We start from the raw sequence: 19,781 nt of genomic DNA, 5'->3' as shown, positions 1-19,781 counted from the left end.
AAGTATTATTGATGCAACAAAAATGGAACCGACAAAAAAAGAGCCATACTCAATATTACGAACAGAGACAAAGGACCTCATCAGTAAGCGAACTACACTGCTGAAAAAACCAAACAAATCCAGTCAAGAGAGAAGAGAGCTAAGCACCTTATTTAAAATTACCAATAAAGCCATACGAGAAGACTACAGAAATCATAGGATTAAAACTATAGAAAAAAATATACTATCATATAGAAGTATAAAAAGAGGTTTAAAAGAACTTGACTGTAATAAAACTTGGATCCAACAACTTGACGATGAAGAGAAGAAAGCGGTCACAAGGAAAGACATCTTAAACACAGCTACAAACTTCTACCGACACCTTTATGAAAAACAGCCGTCAAATGATGACACCAATCTGAGCGAGCAAGAAGCCCAGAACGCGAACACACATGAGTCATATGATATCATACCAATAGAAGAAAATGAAGTTCTGAAACATATCAATAATCTAAAAAAAGACAAAAGTCCTGGCCCAGATGGCATTAGCAATGAACTTCTAAAAATGGGATCTCAACTGCTTACAACACCACTGACAAAACTATTTAATATGATAATAGAATCAGAAGAAACACCCAAACAATGGCATACGTCAGATATTACAATTTTATATAAAAAAGGAGATCCGAAAAATATAACCAACTACCGACCAATAAGCTTACTCGCATGCATCTACAAGCTCTTCACATCACTACTCTTAAATAGAATAACTAAACAAATTGACGACCACCAACCTGTAGAACAAGCGGGATTCCGATCAGGATACTCCACAACAGATCATATCCACACAATGGAACAAATGATAGAACGCTACAAGGAATATAAAAAACCTCTCTACATAGCGTTCATCGATTACACCAAGGCATTTGACAGCATCTCCCACAACGCTATTTGGAAGGCTCTTACTGACTGCAAAATACACTAAATATATTAACATCTTAAGGAACATATACAGGAACAGCACTAGTAGGGTTAAACTCGAGGAGAGAGGACAGGAGTTCACAATCGGTAGAGGAGTCAGGCAAGGGGACCCAATATCACCTAAACTATTTATAGCAGTGTTACAAAACATATTCCGCCAACGGGACTGGGAAAAAACTGGAATAAAAATATTTGATAAACATCTTAACCATTTGCGATTTGCCGATGACATAGCAATATTTTCAGAGGATACCAGAAACCTACAACAAATGTTAAATGAACTAAACAAGGAAAGCTGTATAGTTGGATTAGAAATGAACCATACTAAAACAAAAATTATGACTAACGGGGAGCACACAAAAATCTTCATACAAAATAAAGAACTTGAATATGTAGACCATTACATTTACTTGGGAAAACGGATTTCATTTAGCACCGACAGCAACAGTGAAGAGATAGATCGCAGAATTAATATCAGCTGGAGAAAGTTTTGGAGTTTCAAAGAGCTCCTAAAGGGAAACTACAACTTAAACATGAAAAAAACAGTGATGGACACATGCATCTTACCTAGTCTCACTTATGGCTGCCAAACATGGGTGCACACAAATAAAAACAAACTAAAAGTTAGAACCTGTCAAAGAGCGATGGAAAGGAGCATCCTAAAAATAAAACTAAAAGAGAAAGTTAACAGTAAGCACATCAGATCCAAAACAAATGTCATAGACGCATTAGAGTTCATACTCAAGCAAAAATGGAGATGGACCGGCCACATAGCCAGGATGACAGATGGAAGATGGACCAGCAAAATCACTAAGTGGCCAGGACCGTATGGGAAAAGAACAGCAGGAAAACCCAAAACGAGATGGTCAAAAGACATTATAGACATAGCCGGTGAAAATTGGGCAGTTAAGGCCAAAGACCGAGATAAATGGAAAAACATGGAGGAGGCCTATACCCGCCAGGGGTCCTTAATATAAAATATATATAATGTAACTAAATATATTTAAATTAGAGATTAACACATTTAAGGAATAAAAAAAGGCTTTAATAATAATAATAATTAATAATAGAGCTGATCTGATGATGGAGACAGGAGGTGGCCAAAGGAACTCTGTGATGAAACAACGCAACCTAATTGTGTTAGGGGTTTTTAGAATTGTCTCGATGAGTATTAGTTGTCTGCCGTAAGAAAAGTACAGTCAGCGATAAAAGCGTGTACCAAAAATGAAATTTTTGCCAAAACCTTATTTTAATAGAGTGATGCAAGAGTAAGGTTTGTGTATAATTTGTTAATCCTTGCGAAGCCGGGGCGGGACGCTAGTATAATAAATAAATAAAGTTAACCCTTAAATGCATAGTGATGCATTTATACACACAACATAAACATCAAATGTTATGCATTATTAAACAAATTCTATTTGTTCTTGTATATTATTTCAATAGTAAAACTAATAAATTTTCCGAATTATTACATAAATTTACGCAGTATTTTAATTTATAAAAGTTACATTTGTTTATAGACGAAATGTCGGAAAACTTGGAAAAACCTGGAAGTTGATGATTTTTAGTATGTGATTTTGGGCAGATTTTTCGGAGTTTGTAATTATTTTATATTTACAAATTTTATCATAGGAACATCACAAATAGTGTACCTTTCTGTTGGCAGTTAAGATTTTTCCTATACCCCTTACTAATAGCTATATATTTCCAAAAATATGATTTAGACTATGCAACTTTTAACACTGATTTCCCAGTGAAAATCGATGATATATATTTTTTTACTATTTTTCCTAGAAACGGCAAACAATTATGTGATATATAAATTAATTTCGGGCAAAACGAAAAAATCATGTATTTAAGGGTTAAGAGGACTAAAATAAAAACAATTATATTTTTCTTAATCTATTTACTAACCCTTATCCACATTATCTATCTTTTTTCTTGTGTTTAGACTTCTTAGCCTTTTTCTGTTTCTTATTTTTCTTTTTCTTCTTAGATTTCACCTCTCTCGCTTCCACCCACGAATCTGAGCTAGACGACGATATTTCTATAGCTTCCCTCTCACTCTTGCTCCTAAACGTAGGTTTGTCTGTTATTCTCTCTCGCTCTGTCTCTTCTAGTCTTTTCTTTAGATTATCTGGAATTTTAGGGCCATACATATCAGCTTCTACACTTGAAATATCATCAGTTTTAATGTCATTTGTATTTACAACTTTTTCTTCGGCATTTCTTTTCCATGAGTTGATTTCATCAAAATCTATATTAGCAAATATACCTCTAGGTGGAGAAGTATTTCTTTCAACATTCCTTGGTACTTCTATAAATTCGCTTACACTATCAAACATAGATGTAGGCTTATCAGTATTAGTTTTAGTTTCATCAATATTATCTTCCTTCGCTGTTTCATCTTCATTTTCACTGTCACTGAGAAAAATTGATTTATATAAATCGATTTTATCAAACTTACTAATCGTTTCTGTGACTTCTACATTCTCTTTGCTATTTAAATCTTTTTCCGATTCTTTTAAAAACAATTCGGCGACTGTGAGTCTTTTGAAACTAGTGTCTGTACTAGTACTAGGTTTAGGATCAACATTAATTTTAACTACATCTTTTTCTGTGACCTTATCGTTATTTTTGTCTTTGGTCAGTTCTGTTCTGTTGTCTTCTCTGTTCAAAGACTTGGAGCCGCTGAAAGTGTGTTGTTCTTTGGCGAAGCTCTCTTTATCGTGAACAGATGACTCTAAATAGTTAAATATGGAGTATGACACTTTGGGTTTGTCTCCCTTTTTCGATTCAGGCCTGTGGACAAAACAGAATTTAGTTTATTATCTTATACGTACCTTTAAACGAGCAATTCTTGTTCATTTATATCAGGGATGTTGCGAACATCCGCATCCGCAACCGCGGAACTTCCGCATTATTTTCAACATCCGCATCCGCATCAAATCGATGCGGAGCTTATGCGGATGCGGATGTCGAACAAGCCGGTACAGGAACGTCTTAGCATCGGCGTAAGTGCTAGACTGCTAGGTAATTTAGTCATTAGCCAAAAAAACCTATTGGAAATTAGCAGTCAAGCGTGAGTGGGACTTAATGTACGGAACCCTTGGAACGCGAGTCCGACTCGCACTTGGCCGGTTTTTTGAAATAAAAATTACTAAAATGTAATATTTGACGTTTTTTATGTACCTATCTTGACATCCGCATCCGCGGATGTGAGCCTTTAAAAATCCGCATCCGCATCCGCATCCGCGGATGTCAAAAAATCCGCATCCGCAACATCCCTGATTTATATACAGTTCCCAGCGCTCTCAGACTGAAGACATCGGGCCTTCTGTCCGTGTCTGTTCATTAAGGGCCACCCCACATTTGGCGTCTTTCGGCGTCGGCATCCGCATCCGCAACCGCGGAACTTCCGCATTATTTTCAACATCCGCATCTGCATCCGCATCCGCATAAAATCGATGCGGAGCTTATGCGGATGCGGATGTCGAACAAGTCGGTACAGGAAATAGGTAACTTTGTCATTACCTATAACGAAATCGTCTAGATCCAGAAAAGTCGGCGAAGTTACTGTTTATTAAATATAACGCACCTATATTCTTGCTCAAGTACTAAACGTTTCGTTTTTTTTTAATAAAAAAAATACTAAAAATGTATTATTTGACGTTTTCTAAGTACCTAATCTTGACATCCGCATCCGCATCTGCATCCGCGGATGTGAGCCTTTAAATATCCGCATCCGCATCCGCGGATGTCAAAAAATCTGCATCCGCAACATCCCTGGTCTGGTCAGCGCTATGGCCGCTGCTCGACGCAACGTCGACGCAACTGCGCAGCGACGTCATTTTCCATAGCGCTGACCAGACGCCGACGCCGAAAGACGCCAAATGTGGGGTGGCCCTTAATATAGAAGGTATAAAGCTTTGGATTCCTCCGAAAACGGTGCCGTCATATAACGGCCGCAAAAGACGGCCGTCTTTACGGTGGCGACATGTGGAAAGTATGTACCACGGCGTCATAACACACCGTCATCCACCAAGGTCAAAGCGGCAAATTTGAAAAATGTAGGCGCGATGGGATAACGTCCCATAGAAAATTTGAATTTCGCGCCTTTTCCTACTGACAAGATTTGCTTGATCATCTATAATTTACTTGGAGGATGAAATAATATCAGAAGAGGAAAATAATCGTAGTACGGAATCATTTATTCAAAATGGCGTCACCGCTATCTAATAAAACGTTTACGAAACTATCGACACCGTCATGACGGCCGTCATCTTGTTGATTGTCAACGTAACGTAACGCCGTCTAGGAAACCGCGCCATCTTGTTTACATAGACAACGTTCTAGTGACGTCAGTCAACGCTATGTAGCGGCCGTAATATGACGGCACCGTTTTCGGAGGAATCCAAAGCTTTAGTCAAAATATGTGGCTTATATACCTGGCTAGTGTATCAGCTACGTTGAACCGCTTGCACACTACAGCCTCGGGCCGCCAAGGCGCCTCCCGGCGCGTGATGACGCCATAAGCGCCTATACGCGCCGCGTGCAGCTGGTCGGGCGTCGCCAACCCGTAGTTGGTCGCGCTGCGCGCCACGGCCGTGAGGGGGTTAATCGCGTCGTCCGGCTCAGAGGCGTGGGTGAATCTGTTTGAAAAGTTTTTGTTTAATTAAATTAATACTTTAACACAGCGGTCGGCATCCTTTTAACGGCCAAGGGCAACATAGTAGTTAACGAAGTTGACGCGGGCCGCACTTTGTTAATATTTATGACTATCAGACATTGTCGTTTGTCAAATATTACATACAAAATAGCCAGGGAGGCTCGCGGGCCGCAAGTGACAGGTTCACGGGCCGCGGGTTGCCGACCGCTGGTTTAACACATTCATTGCCACCCAGCCAAACAGGGCATCCGCGCCAGGCCACAAAAATATCGTCATATAAAACTGTAGTACCACGATCCCGACTATCGGGTCGTCCGGCCTGGGAACGAAATCGTAAAATACCCGATAGTCGGGTTTCCGGCACTGAATGTGTTAACCGCCAAAGACGGCTATTAGACGTCCATAGTTAAAATGAACTTTCATGCATTATAATAAGTTGTAATATGAAAAGTTATATAAAATAGTTACAAATTATTAAAAAGTGGTCGTAATTGGACAAAATTAGCGGAGAAAAAAAAATTAATAATGTTTTTATTCCGCAACCGTTATATTATAAGCTCATTTAGAAATACTGGTCTTAATTTGTTGTACAATAATCAAACTGTTTTTTGTTGTATTCTTGGTGATCTAGCAAGAATTACACAATTGATATCAAATTTACACAATACAGAAAACTATTGTATTTATACCTTTAACCCCATAGTCGGCCATTGCGGACAAAGGTTACAGTATAAAAAGAACCTTAATACATTGAAATAAAGTTTATTATTGCGTGTTACATAAAATAGTTTTGGTCTAAATGTAAAAAAGTGCATACCTGTCACCCATAACACCAGAAAGCGGTCTATACAACTTCGAAGCCTGCTCAAACTCAGATATCTCTCTATTCCTCTCCCACACAGTCAATCTATCCATCTCCCTCGTCTCTAGCACGCTGTCCTTGTCTTTCAAATACTTCTCGTACCGCGCCTGTTTCGCCGGATCACTCACGAAAGGCTTGAAGACTTTTTTAATCTCTTTTCCAGAGTCTTTTATAGAGATGAAGTCATCTGCTTTCTCTGTGTCTGTGGTATTTTTGTTATCTGTGACTAGGGTTTGCACGACGGATCCGAAATGTATGGGAAAATCCGCGGATCCGGATCCAGATCCGGATAATTTCATGGTTGTATCTGTAGTATTTTTGTTATCTGTGACGAAGTTGACGGTTCTGCCGAGGAGTGATATGGGATCGGGTTTATGAGGTATATCTGGTTCGTTTTCTGGTATATTTGTTTTCGGGATGGGTGTTTCGCCTAAAAGTGAGCCCCGCGCTTCGGCAGACAGATCGTGGCGACCGAGACCTGAAATAAATGAATTACGATTAAAAAATTAGGTTTACAGATTTACTTTTGTTTTCCCAGGATTAGAAATTATCTAGATATTTAGTCTTTGAAAATTATCGCGATAATTATCCGATACATATCGTGAGATAATAACCTGAGTAGACGCTCGCTCGGCGGGGCGTGCAGCGTTGCTGTGGGCTCACGCGTGATGTGAGCAGCGTGCACTAAGGCCGCTCCTATACGCTTGCATTTGTTTAACATGCACGCCGCACGCCCCGCCCCGCTGCACGCCCAACTCGAGCGTCCACTCAGGCCTTACACTAAGGCACAGTTTGAATCTAATTGAATAGTTCACCTTGATCCCGTTGTGGTGCGGCGCTGGGTTCGAACCTGGACCTTCTCGCGCCGGCGGGCAGCGGGGCGTAGTCGCGGGGCGGCGCGGGGGGCGGGTGCGAGGGTACGGGGGGGAGGGGCCGCGTGGAGCGGACGAAGCCTTCCAATACCTACAACAGATTATTTTTAGGGTTCCGTACCTCAAAAGGAAAAAAACCGGCCAAGTGCGAGTCGGACTCGCGCACGGAGGGTTCCGCACCATCAACAAAAAATAGAGCAAAACAAGCAAAAAAAAAACAAGCAAAAAAACGGTCACCCATCCAAGTACTGACCCCGCCCGACGTTGCTTAACTTCGGTCAAAAATCACGTTTGTTGTATGGGAGCCCCATTTAAATCTTTATTTTATTCTGTTTTTAGTATTTGTTGTTATAGCGGCAACAGAAATACATCATCTGTGAAAATTTCAACTGTCTAGCTATCACGGTTCGTGAGATAGAGCCTGGTGACAGACGGACGGACGGACAGCGGAGTCTTAGTAATAGGGTCCCGTTTTTACCCTTTGGGTACGGAACCCTAAAAATGGAACCCTTATAGGATCACTCGTGCGTCTGTCTGTCTGTCCGACCATTCCCCCATCTCCGAAACTACTGGGTCTAAAATTTTGAAAAAGATACACAGTTCTTTACCTATTATAAATGTGCAGTCAAGCGTGAGTCGGACTTAATTACTTAATTTTTGATCCGACCGCTACGGGGTTTTTAAAGACATTTAATTCACGTTCCACATAAAATAATACATTGATAAAAATTGATTTATGTACGAAACCCTTGGAACGCGAGTCCGACTCGCACTTGACCGGTTTAAAAATAAATAAATAAATATTATAGGACATTCTTACACAGATTGACCAAGTACCACAGTAATAATATACAAATACATAAATACACAGAAAACACCCAAGACTCAGGAACAAATATCTGTGTTAATCACACAAATAAATGCCCTTACCAGAATTCGAACCCAGGACCGCGGCTTAACAGACAGGGTCACTACCCACTAGGCCAGACCAGTCGTCAAAAACTATAAACTATACACTACACTGGCAAGCTAGCTTTGCCATTAGATAAAGAAGGCAAAATTATAAATAAACGAAAGGATCGATCTCCCATACAAACTTTTGACTTTCGAGCCTTGTCCATGCGACTCGCAAGCCGAGGTTTGCCGACTCCTTTCAGAAATTATTAGTATCAAGGTATTAGTATAGCTCTTAATTGCAGAGCGAATGAACAAATAATATATTACTCTCCTCATAATAGAGCAAATGAGGAGTGTCTTTTCAAAAGGGTTTATTTTTTCTGGGAATCTATTTCTAAATTGGACCTTAAGTTTTCTTGAGCAAGGTTCTCTCTAGAAGTACCGCTAAAAAAAATAAACCCTTTTGAAAAGACACTCCTCAAATACTAATACCATATTGATTTTGATAGTCTACTACTGTAAAATTAAATTAATGCATGACACATTTATATTTTGGTTTCCTGAATGAACTTGAATTGTATTAATAAGTTTTGTCTGAGCAATCATAATGAGCAAATTTCATTAGTGGAAACTGTTTTGGCTTATGTATAGCTTATGTAACACGCGCTAGTGTGCACGTTGACTGCTAAATAATCGTGATTATTTAAATTTAACGAAAGACATTTAAAAAAGGGGGGTACTGTATCTTGTATTAAAGTACCTTTTGAATACATCAAACTAGTTTCTATGTTGCTGGATTCGTCAATCTATAAACTCAAAACAAAAACGGCCGTTTTAACTTTGGACGCATAGAAACGCATAGCAACATAGAAACTAGTTTTACAAGATACAGTACGTAGCGGCCCCCTTTTTAGGGTTCCGTAGCCAAATGGCAAAAAACGGAACCCTTATAGATTCGTCATGTCTGTCTGTCTGTCCGTCTGTCTGTCCGTCCGTATGTCACAGCCACTTTTCTCCGAAACTATAAGAACTATACTGTTGAAACTTGGTAAGTAGATGTATTCTGTGAACCGCATTAAGATTTTCACACAAAAATGGAAAAAAAAACAATAAATTTTTGGGGGTCCCCATACTTCGAACTGAAACTCAAAAATTTTTTTTTTCATCAAACCCATACGTGTGGGGTATCTATGGATAGGTCTTCAAAAATCATATTGAGGTTTCTAATATCATTTTTTTCTAAACTGAATAGTTTGCGCGAGAGACACTTCCAAAGTGGTAAAATGTGTGTCCCCCCCCCCCTGTAACTTCTAAAATAAGAGAATGATAAAACTAAAAAAAATATATGATGTACATTACCATGTAAACTTCCACCGAAAATTGGTTTGAACGAGATCTAGTAAGTAGTTTTTTTTTAATACGTCATAAATCGCCTAAATACGGAACCCTTCATGGGCGAGTCCGACTCGCACTTGGCCACTTTTTTAATTTTATTTCGCTAAATTTAAATAATCACGATTATTTAGCAGTGGCGCTAGTGCATGTTGATGGGCTCTTAATTGTAATTATCTATATGTGTTATTTTTCACTGTTTGTTTCCCATTATTAATTTAAAAAATAACAACAATGTAGTCCAAAGAGTGGTGTATATACAGGGTGGCCCATTTAGATCGGTCAGTATAGGAAAGTCTGAAACTATAAGGCATACGGAGATCTGTTCTTAGGAACCATGTCATCGATTTTAATAACAAGAAAAACTGCATACATACATTTAAAAAAAAACTGTACTCAGCTCGGGAATCGAACCCGGACGTTTTGAAAAATCAAACTAAAACTATTTCTATTTAGATATCGATTGTGTAGGTCTTAAGCAGTAAATTTTACTATGAAACATCATGTCTAAAATGCATTGTTTTCATATTCTTAAATTTATTTTAGTAAGTGTTCGAAATGACCACTACCTTTTTATTATTTTGGGTACAGGTTTTTTTTTAATGTATGAATGCAATTTTTCTTGTTTTTAAAATCGATGACATGGTTCCTAAGAACAGATCTTCGTATGTCTTATAGTTTCAGACTTTCCCATACTGACCGATCTAAATGGGCCACCCTGTATATCGTGTAATCCAGGGATGTTGCGAATATCCGCATCCGCATCCGCAACCGCGGAACTTCCGCATTATTTTCAACATCCGCATCCGCATAAAATCGATGCGGATTTAATGCGGATGCGGATGTGGAACAGGTCGGTACAGGAACGTCTTAGCATCGGCGTAAGTGCTAGACTGCTAGGTAATAACCTATTAGAAATGAGCAGTCAAGCGTGAGTGGGACTTAATGTACGGAACCCTTGGAACGCGAGTCCGACTCGCACTTGGCCGGTTTTTTGAAATAAAAATGACTAAAATGTAATATTGGACGTTTTTTATGGTACTATCTTGACATCCGCATCCGCATCCGCATCCGCGGATGTCAGCCTTTAAAAATCCGCATCCGCATCCGCATCCGCGGATGTCAAAAAATCGGCATCCGCAACATCCCTGGTGTAATCTTACATTACTCTCTTGTCTGCCTTTCGGTTTGTGTGTCTGCTCAACCGGCCCCCCGAGTGTGAAGTCGTAGTGTGACATGTCCTCGGTGGCGTAGATGTCGCCATCGTCGCTCTCTAAGGCCCCCACGCCGAAGGCCTGGCCTCGGATCGATACCTGGGTTACAATAAAAAAAATAAAACATTATATAGCCGAAATGCAAAAAATATAATACTCACAATCAGGGCTCGGAACCGGTTTTTTTGTAAAACCCGATATAGCCCAAATTTTGAAGTGAAAACTTCTTTAGCGGCGCTGTGTACTTTTTGAGGTGGGGAAAAAATGTTAAACTCGCGTGAGATCACGTGGCCGTAAGACGATCACGTGACCGTAAGACGGACCTGTTACATGTAATGTCATTGAGTCTTTCTTTATTGATTTAAATGCCATCTAGTGAGTTTCGCTCTAACTGGTATTAATATAACTCGAGTACTAACAGTGATGTGCTTAGGAGTTTCAAGTAATTAACGCTAACGCTAGATGGCGTTAACCTCAATTATACATAGTACATTTTGCACTAGTCATTGAGTTTTCACTTCTGCCGGCACTCCCTGAGTGCAACCCGTTGTTTTTTTTTTAGTTATTTTATGGTCTTTACGTAGGATTGAATCATGTATATATGTAACAACTTCGTATTATCAGGTTGTCCCATTAAAAATGAAATAATAAACCAAAGAACGAAAAAGAACTTAACGTATCACCGGTATTTTTTGTATGAAGAAAAAACCGGTTCCGAGCCTTGCTCTCAATTGCTCAAAGGTTGATATTGTATACTTTCTTTTTAATTGTATCTTAACCTGTCTTATCTATCTAAAACCTTTAAACGAGCAATTCTTGTTATATTTCGGGGATCACGGAAACGGCTCTAACGATTTCGATGAAATTTGCTATATGGGGGTTTTTGGGGGCGAAAAATCGATCTAGCTAGGTCTTATCTCTGGGAAAACGCGCATTTTCGAGTTTTTTTATGTTTTCCGAGCGAAGCTCGGTCACCCAGATATTGTACAATAAAGTGTTTACATACATATTTACATATTATACACAGTTACAGACCTGGAATTAGTCTGAATTTAATTGATTCCATTGAGTCTTGTTTGCGTATGCTATGGACATATACGGCGTAACAAAATGGAATCCATTAACTTAAGACTAATTAAAGATCTAGAATAATTACGTAAACGTTTGTCCATTCAGAGCTCAAACAAGTGTATGAATTGTTGTAATCTAAGCCTAAAAGATACAGTAGTATTCTAGGATCGAAGTAGTATTTAATGACAAATTCTAAGCGTAAAGGCTCTAAAGTAAAATCTTGATCATATAGCCAAGGCTCGGAACCGGTTTTTTCTTCATACATAAAATACCGGTATTATTACGTTCTTTTTCGTTCTTTGGTTTATTATTTCATTTTTAATTGGACAGTCTAATAATACGAACTTGTTACATATATGGAGCATTATCTATGAAAAACTTGGAGGATACAACTAAACGGAGTAGCCATTAACAGGCTTTCCCCTCTGTCGAAAATAGGCGGCCAACGGTCATACACAATGTATGGACTGACGTTTATCTGACATGGCTATTTTTACGTTACGCATACATTTGACGTTCCCCTCCCCCGCAAAAATCGGCAGACTGTTTTGTACAGAAAATTACAGACATGGCGTCTCCGTTTGATTATATCCTCCAAGATGAAAAAGGACCTTATTCTCGATGGCGCTTATGCCGCACAGCGTCGCGCGGCATTGTATTTATATCGAGCATCATTAATAATGGCGTAAGCGCCATCGATAATAAGGTCCCTTTTTAGGGTTCCGTACCCAAAGGGTAAAAACGGGACCCTATTACTAAGACTCCGCTGTCCGTCCGTCTGTCCGTCCGTCCGTCCGTCCGTCTGTCACCAGGCTGTATCTCACGAATCGTGATAGCTAGAAAGTTCATCACAGATGATGTATTTCTGTTGCCGCTATAACAACAAATACTAAAAACAGAATAAAATAAAGATTTATTGATTTATACGTAATTTTTGACCGAAGTTAAGCAACGTCGGGCGGGGTCAGTACTTGGATGGGTGACCGTTTTTAGGGTTCCGTACCCAAAGGGTAAAAACGGGACCCTATTACTAAGACTCCGCTGTCCGTCCGTCCGTCCGTCCGTCAGGCTGTATCTCACGAACCGTGATAGCTAGACAGTTGAAATTTTCACAGATGATGTATTTCTGTTGCCGCTATAACAACAAATACTAAAAACAGAATAAAATAAAGATTTAAGTGGGGCTCCCATACAACAAACGTGATTTTTGACCGAAGTTAAGCAACGTCGGGCGGGGTCAGTACTTGGATGGGTGACCGTTTTTTTGCTTGTTTTGCTCCATTTTTTGTTGATGGTGCGGAACCCTCCGTGCGCGAGTCCGACTCGCACTTGGCCGGTTTTTATTTATAGATAACGTCACATATACATGATTCAATCCTACGTAAAGAGCATAAAATAATTAAACATTTTGGGCTATTTCGGGTTATACAAAAAAACCGGTTCCGATCCCTGCTCATAGGTAGAAAAAGCCGCGTATAATAATAAAGTATATTTATATATCACTACATAGTATAAAACAAAGTCGCTTCCCTGTCTGTCTGTCTGTCTGTATGCTTAGAATGGCTTAGATCTTTAAAACTACGCAACGGATTTTGATGCGGTTTTTTTAATAGATAGAATGATTCAAGAGGAAGGTTTATGTATAACTAGCTGTTGCCCGCGACTTCGTACTCGTGGATTAGTATATTTTCCCCATACAAACTTTGGACCCCCATTTCACCCCTTTAGGGGATGAATTTTGAAACATCCTTTCTTAGTGGACCCCTAGACCTTATAAGGAACCTACTTGCCAAATTTGGACTTTCTAGTCCCAGCGGTTTGGGCTGTGCGTTGATTTAAGTCAGTCAGTCAGTCAGGTCTTTCGCGTTTATATATATAGATTTGCTAACCCGTGCGAAGCCGGGGCGGGTCGCTAGTTTATATATATATCTCACCTTTTTCCCTTTATCCCTCATAACAAGATGGCTGGAGCTACTGCCCTGTCCATACTCCCCCGCCATACTGCCCAGGACGGAATGTCGACTGAGCCCGGAGTACCCCAGCCCGAACCGGTCGCTCTTGCGCGCCAGGACATAAGGCTCGTAGTCGTCTGGCGCGAATAAAGTGTCGTACTCGAACTCTGAGTCGGAGCTGTCTGACTGCGGTTCCGATGTCTGAAACAAATAAATATAAATATTATAGGATAATTCACACAAATTGACCCAGAGCATAGAGAAAAAAATACACTCCATACATCAGTTTTAGTACCAAAAAGACTATTAGCATCTAGCATCGAGTAGCGGAACTATCAGTACTGCTACTTGACAATAGATGTAGCACCGACCGGAAAGTCTTATCTCAACAGCATAAGACTTTCCGGTCGGTGCTACATCTATTGTCAAGTAGCAGTACTGATAGTTCCGCTACTCGATGCTAGATGTAGACAGTGAAATTAATAGTCTGACTGATGGAGTGAGCACTCTTGTCTTACTATATTTCTCTATGCCCAGTCACAGTAAACGTGTTGTGGGTACCATCGGCACACTGTTAACACATTCAGTGCCAGCGCGAGCTACGAGCGTAGCCGATAACACGGGAAAAACCGTATGTAGCGAAAAGCGCCTACGAACAGTGAACTCGCCTAGCGAGTCGCTGGCAGTTAATGTGTTAACTGTCCATCGGTGGACCTTATGCATTTGGTAATAAGGTTCACCGATAGCGGCGATGGACAGTTATGGATGTTGCTTATTGTACAAGGCGATGAAATCAGGGATGTAACGGATGTGGTTTTATCGGAACCGAAAGCGGAACCAGATGTTTTAAATTTAGTTTATCGGAACCAGAAACGGAATCGGAACCGAAAACGGAACCAGAACCGGAGCGTGACTAGCGTGAGTCAGTACCTACTGTCAGTAGGTACACATTACACAACACAACATACGAATAGGTACTTTAAATTCAACAACACGAATAAATCAAAACATCTAATTACTGCAGCACGTGGCAAGCGGGGCTATGAGCGAATGACTGGTATAAACCTGTTTGTTTTTGATGTACGCCGCTCATGTCCCGCTGCCGCGCCAAGCATTGACATCCGATATAACATCCGTTTCAAAAGTAACGGAACCGGAACAGAAACGGATGTGTAATACCAAACGGAAGTTCCGACTTAACGGAAACGGAAACGGAGCTCCGTAACATCCCTGGATGAAATATATAATATAATGGATAGATACATAACAAATATTTAAACATAAAAAACATCCATACCTCAGGAGCAATCTGTGATGAAAAGAGATTTGAATCCAGGACCTCCTACTTTGTACGTACCAGTGTTGGCCGAAACGTTAATGCAATTGAAAATGTTGGCCATTAACCATTATAATTTCTTTGTTACAAAATGTGAATTAATTATAGTTCTACCAACTACTTCAAGCTGTGTAAGAAACATCATTTGATCCCACTTGTTAAGCGCCGTGAAATTGCAGATATAGTGTACTTAGTAAATATTATAAAAGGTAATGTAGATTGTCCAAATTTGCTTAATAAGATATTTTTTAATGTTCCGTCAAGGAGGCTTAGGCATTTTCGTCCCATTAGTAGTAATTACCAAGCTGCTACTAGATATAGAAAAAACAGTTTCATATGCAGGGCAGGCATGAGTTTAAATAAAGTTCTTATAAATTGTGATATTGACATATATAGTGATAGCATACCAGTAATAAAAAATAAATTAATTAGATACTTCATGGGTGACAATAATTCTGGCGCAGGTCAGGGCTCGGTGCATTATTGAATGTGTATTACTCGCAAAAGGTTTTTTCTTCTCTTCACTTATTTTTGTAAACATAGATCATATACATATAGATCATCTGTTCTTATGCTTTGTGAACTTGTATGTGTAACTAAGTTGGGCAAAAACTTTTTATAATTTATTGTATCTCTATAAGTGAGAACCTACAATTGGCTCTGTGATTCTATTGTAATTTCTGGATATATGTAGCGCTGTTGGTTTTCCATGTACTAAAATAAAATAAAATAAATTGAACCTTAAACCGTAACGGACGATTACAGTTTACGGTTCAGTTTATAATGGTTAATGGCCAACATTTTCAATTGCATTAACGTTTCGGCCAACACTGGTACACGTCCCCCACAGAAGGCGGTTTTCTGTGACGTCCCCACACTGGATTGTTACGTCATTCTCAGGGTTCTAGCTAAATTGGTTGTTCCATACTTACGCTATGAAATGTTCAATTTAGCTAGATAATGGCGTAACAATCACGGAGCGTGACTGTACAGTACACTACCAACTAGGCTAGGAGGCCGCTATTTAATGTGTGTATGCCTTTTGTATGTGTATTATAGGGATCGGAAGGCCTGTATATATAGTCGTTTTGCTGTGCGTTAACACATTCAGTACCGAACACCCGACTATCGGGTATTTTATGATTTCGCTCCCAGGCCGGACGACCCGATAGTCGAGATCGTGGTACTACAGCTTTATATGACGAAATTATTGTTTTCCACGCCGTGTCAAACACAAAAGCTGTCACTCAGACGCCACATCATTAAAGTGTCAAAACTGAAGTTGAACTTTATGTATCTATCTAATCTAATACCTTTAAATGAGCAATTCTCGTTTATTTATTTATTTATTTATATATATATATATATATATATATATATATATATATATATATATATATATATATATATATATATATATATATATATATTTCGGGGATCTCGGAAATGGCTCTAACGATTTCGATGACATTTGGTATATAGGGGTTTTCGGGGGCGAAAAATCGATCGAGCTAGGCCTTATCTCTGGGAAAACGCGCATTTCCGAGTTATTATATGTTTACCGAGCGAAGCTCGGTCACCCAGATATTATGCAATTATGCACGTAGGTCGATGTTGCTCTGTGGTCTGTGACCGATTAATCGGTCTTTGGCGTTGAACCTACGGTGCGGATATATCGGTCATTGGCGTCCAAAAGGTTAAAAGGGTTAGTACTCACCGGTCTCAACTCCTCAGGCATGTAGCACCCGTACACCTTGTGGCGCGCACTCGCGGCGGTCTTCTGGCGGCGCCTAAGGCGCTCCCCTGCGCCTTGTCCGGGCCTCCAGCCCATAGCGCGCAGCATGCGCACTGCTGCCGTCTCGTGGACCGCTCGGACTAGCTGTTCCAGCACTGGCTCGCCTACAACACATTTGTAAATCACAAGTGCACTTAAGTTCGGAATAATTATAGGCATAAGACAAGGATTGAACCCACTACCTTCAGTTTGAAAGCCACACCACTTAGCTATTGTCAGGTGACAAGCAAAGCTCACTAATTACCTCCACAAGTTCATAGCCATAGTGAACCATATTAGTACTAAAAGAAGGTTGATGTTTGTTTAAATATTTTTTAGTAATTAAAGTCTATTTTTTTATTCGGTAGACTGAAATGACAGTTAATAGTATGAAATGACATTTCATGTTCATACAATTAACTGTCATTTCAGTCTACGGAATAAAAAAATAGACTTTAGTGTGTTGCTTTTTGCTTGTCACCTGCCGATATGATACACATCAGTGGCGGCGCATCCATAAATGTCGATTCCCACCTGGCTTGCCTGTTTTTGGACGTTTGAGCAGAGTTGTAAAGGACATATGTAAGCCAAATTAGCCCCGGCTTGCCTATGAATGTTTGACGCGCTGCCACTAATACATATACAATATACTTTTTTATTTTTTCTCTCATTTTATCTGCAATCGGCTGTTTTAGCCATGTAGCCTGTAATACTTAGGTACTTACTTAATTCGATTTGGCGATTTCGTAGAAAAAATGTGACGTCACACTAGGGGGGAGGGGTTTGCCAAATGTGACCAAGTGTGACAAAGAGGGGGGGAGGGGTCAAAAAACCTAGAAATTCGTGTGACGTAATTAATGGATGACCCCTTAGACTTAAAATCAGGTGCCTCACCTGGTATAGGTCCATCATGGTAGCGAGTGTGCTGGCGTTTCCTGCCGGAGAATTCACTCTGTGTTTCCATGAGTCTTGGTGCGATGCCATGCTCACCGCGGTCTTCATCGTCCATGAAGTCTTCTGGACGTTGTTTCTGCAAATTGTAAAATGTCTTTACGATGATTATGCATGATTAAAGTGACCAGATGCTCAATTTGGCAACATCTCAATAATTTTAAACTAAACCTACAATACTGAAACGTTGAGGTACAATCAGAAACGCAAGTAGCATATGAAACAATGCACTAGAAATATCTATCACCCTCAAATACATTTCCAAATATATAAATATATATATATATATATATATATATATTGACTGTTTCTATTCAAGAGTATCTGCAACAGTTTGATTGTTCTGCATATACTTAGAGATTTATTTATTTTTGTTAAATTATCCGAGAATAACAGTGTCTACTGTAATCGAATAGCATTTCGGCTGCAGTGAAGTGCCTGATTTACATCAAGCTTACATCCGCAGAGTTCCTTCTTGTCCTAAAAAAATATATACACAATAATCTAATACCTTTAAACGAGCAATTCTTGTATACTGATTTATTTATTTATTTATATGTATATATATTTCGGGGATCTCGGAACGGCTCTAACGATTTCGATGAAATTTACTATATAGGGGTTTTTGGGGGCGAAAAATCGATCTAGCTAGGCGTTATCTCTGGGAAAACGCGCATTTATGAATTTTTATATATTATATTTTCTGAGCAAAGCTCGGTCTCCCAGATATTTAATACATAATATGAATCCATGTCCCATACTCACAGAAAGCTGAGCCTTATCGCTCCTACTGCTCTTGAATGTTGCCGGGGCCCAGCCCTCGGCGCTGCCCACGGTGTTGCCAAACCCGGCAGAAAAGCCCCCAGTGAAAGCGCCGTGGAAACGCCTCCGCCCATGCTCGTCCACCGCAAACTGATCTGGCGGCTGCTGATACTTCCGCTTTGACGGTATTTCATCTGAGTAAAAGAATGCAGCAACAATTTCAGATATGATTCCAGATCACAGAAACATCGACGCAAATTTTCGCAATTGAAGTTACGATATTTGAAAACTTTACCTTCCTCGTATGGATCTAAAGGTGTACCATATCGTATAACATTTTCTTCGTCGGAGTCAGAACTACTCATTTTTTATTAGGTTGCACTATTTATTGATAATAGTAATCAATCCTTTTAGTTTCGTAAATAAATACCGATCTAAACATAACCTACATGAAGATCTGTCTGATAGTAAAGTGGAGTCTAGACGAGACAATTTTTCGCCAATCTGATGGCTCCTCTACACGATGGGCCAGCCACTCCAAGGGACGCATTTATGCGTTAGAGGGAGCAAGTGATATTGCTATCTCATTCTGCCGTATGGCTGCCATGATGAAATTTTCCGATCGAATCAGCAGGTGCGGACACAAAAATGCCAATTGTCGAAGTTAGTATCTATGGAATGCAAATTGGTGATTAAATTGTGTACGTGTGGACGCTAGATGAGATTGGCGCCAATAGGCTACATGACTAATTTTCATTTATGGTATCAATCGATCGGGTTTATATGGGACCCATTGCATTAAAGCAAAACAAAAGTCAGAAATTATAGTCAAAGTCCGACAGTCGCACATCACTCGCGAAACGCCCCTCACAAAAGGATAAGTGAACGTGACGTCAAGGTCACTGAGATCCCATCTTGTAGTATGGACAAAACAAGAAAATTGCGTTTTTGTCGGTGAAACATTGCGTTTATGTTGTTGTTGCTATACAATATTGAATAAAATGTAAGGAATCGAATAGTACCCTTACTTTTATCGTTTTTGGAAGTTAAAAAAAAAACATAAATTTTG

The 19,781-nt window shown here is 39.6% G+C and overlaps 1 protein-coding gene across 1 annotated transcript; it reads right to left on the bottom strand.

Annotated features, from left to right (window-relative positions):
• Window positions 1-2,878: 2,878 nt before the first annotated feature.
• LOC134657856 (G patch domain-containing protein 1 homolog) lies at window positions 2,879-19,143 on the bottom strand. Its single transcript, XM_063513435.1, has 11 exons — window positions 19,008-19,143; window positions 18,716-18,906; window positions 17,894-18,029; window positions 16,943-17,124; window positions 13,872-14,090; window positions 10,816-10,965; window positions 7,307-7,454; window positions 6,822-6,969; window positions 6,447-6,704; window positions 5,409-5,612; window positions 2,879-3,762 (listed from the first exon to the last, which is right to left on the bottom strand). Exons 1-11 carry the CDS (start codon window positions 19,075-19,077, stop codon window positions 2,886-2,888), a joined length of 2,583 nt encoding a protein of 860 aa, XP_063369505.1. The 5' UTR covers window positions 19,078-19,143; the 3' UTR covers window positions 2,879-2,885.
• Window positions 19,144-19,781: the final 638 nt, after the last annotated feature.

Source organism: Cydia amplana, chromosome 21 (genome assembly GCF_948474715.1).
Source record: "Cydia amplana chromosome 21, ilCydAmpl1.1, whole genome shotgun sequence".
NCBI classification, from domain to species: domain Eukaryota; kingdom Metazoa; phylum Arthropoda; class Insecta; order Lepidoptera; family Tortricidae; genus Cydia; species Cydia amplana.
The sequence above is the reverse complement of the archived record's forward strand: the minus strand, read 5'-3'. Positions and strand labels throughout refer to the sequence as shown.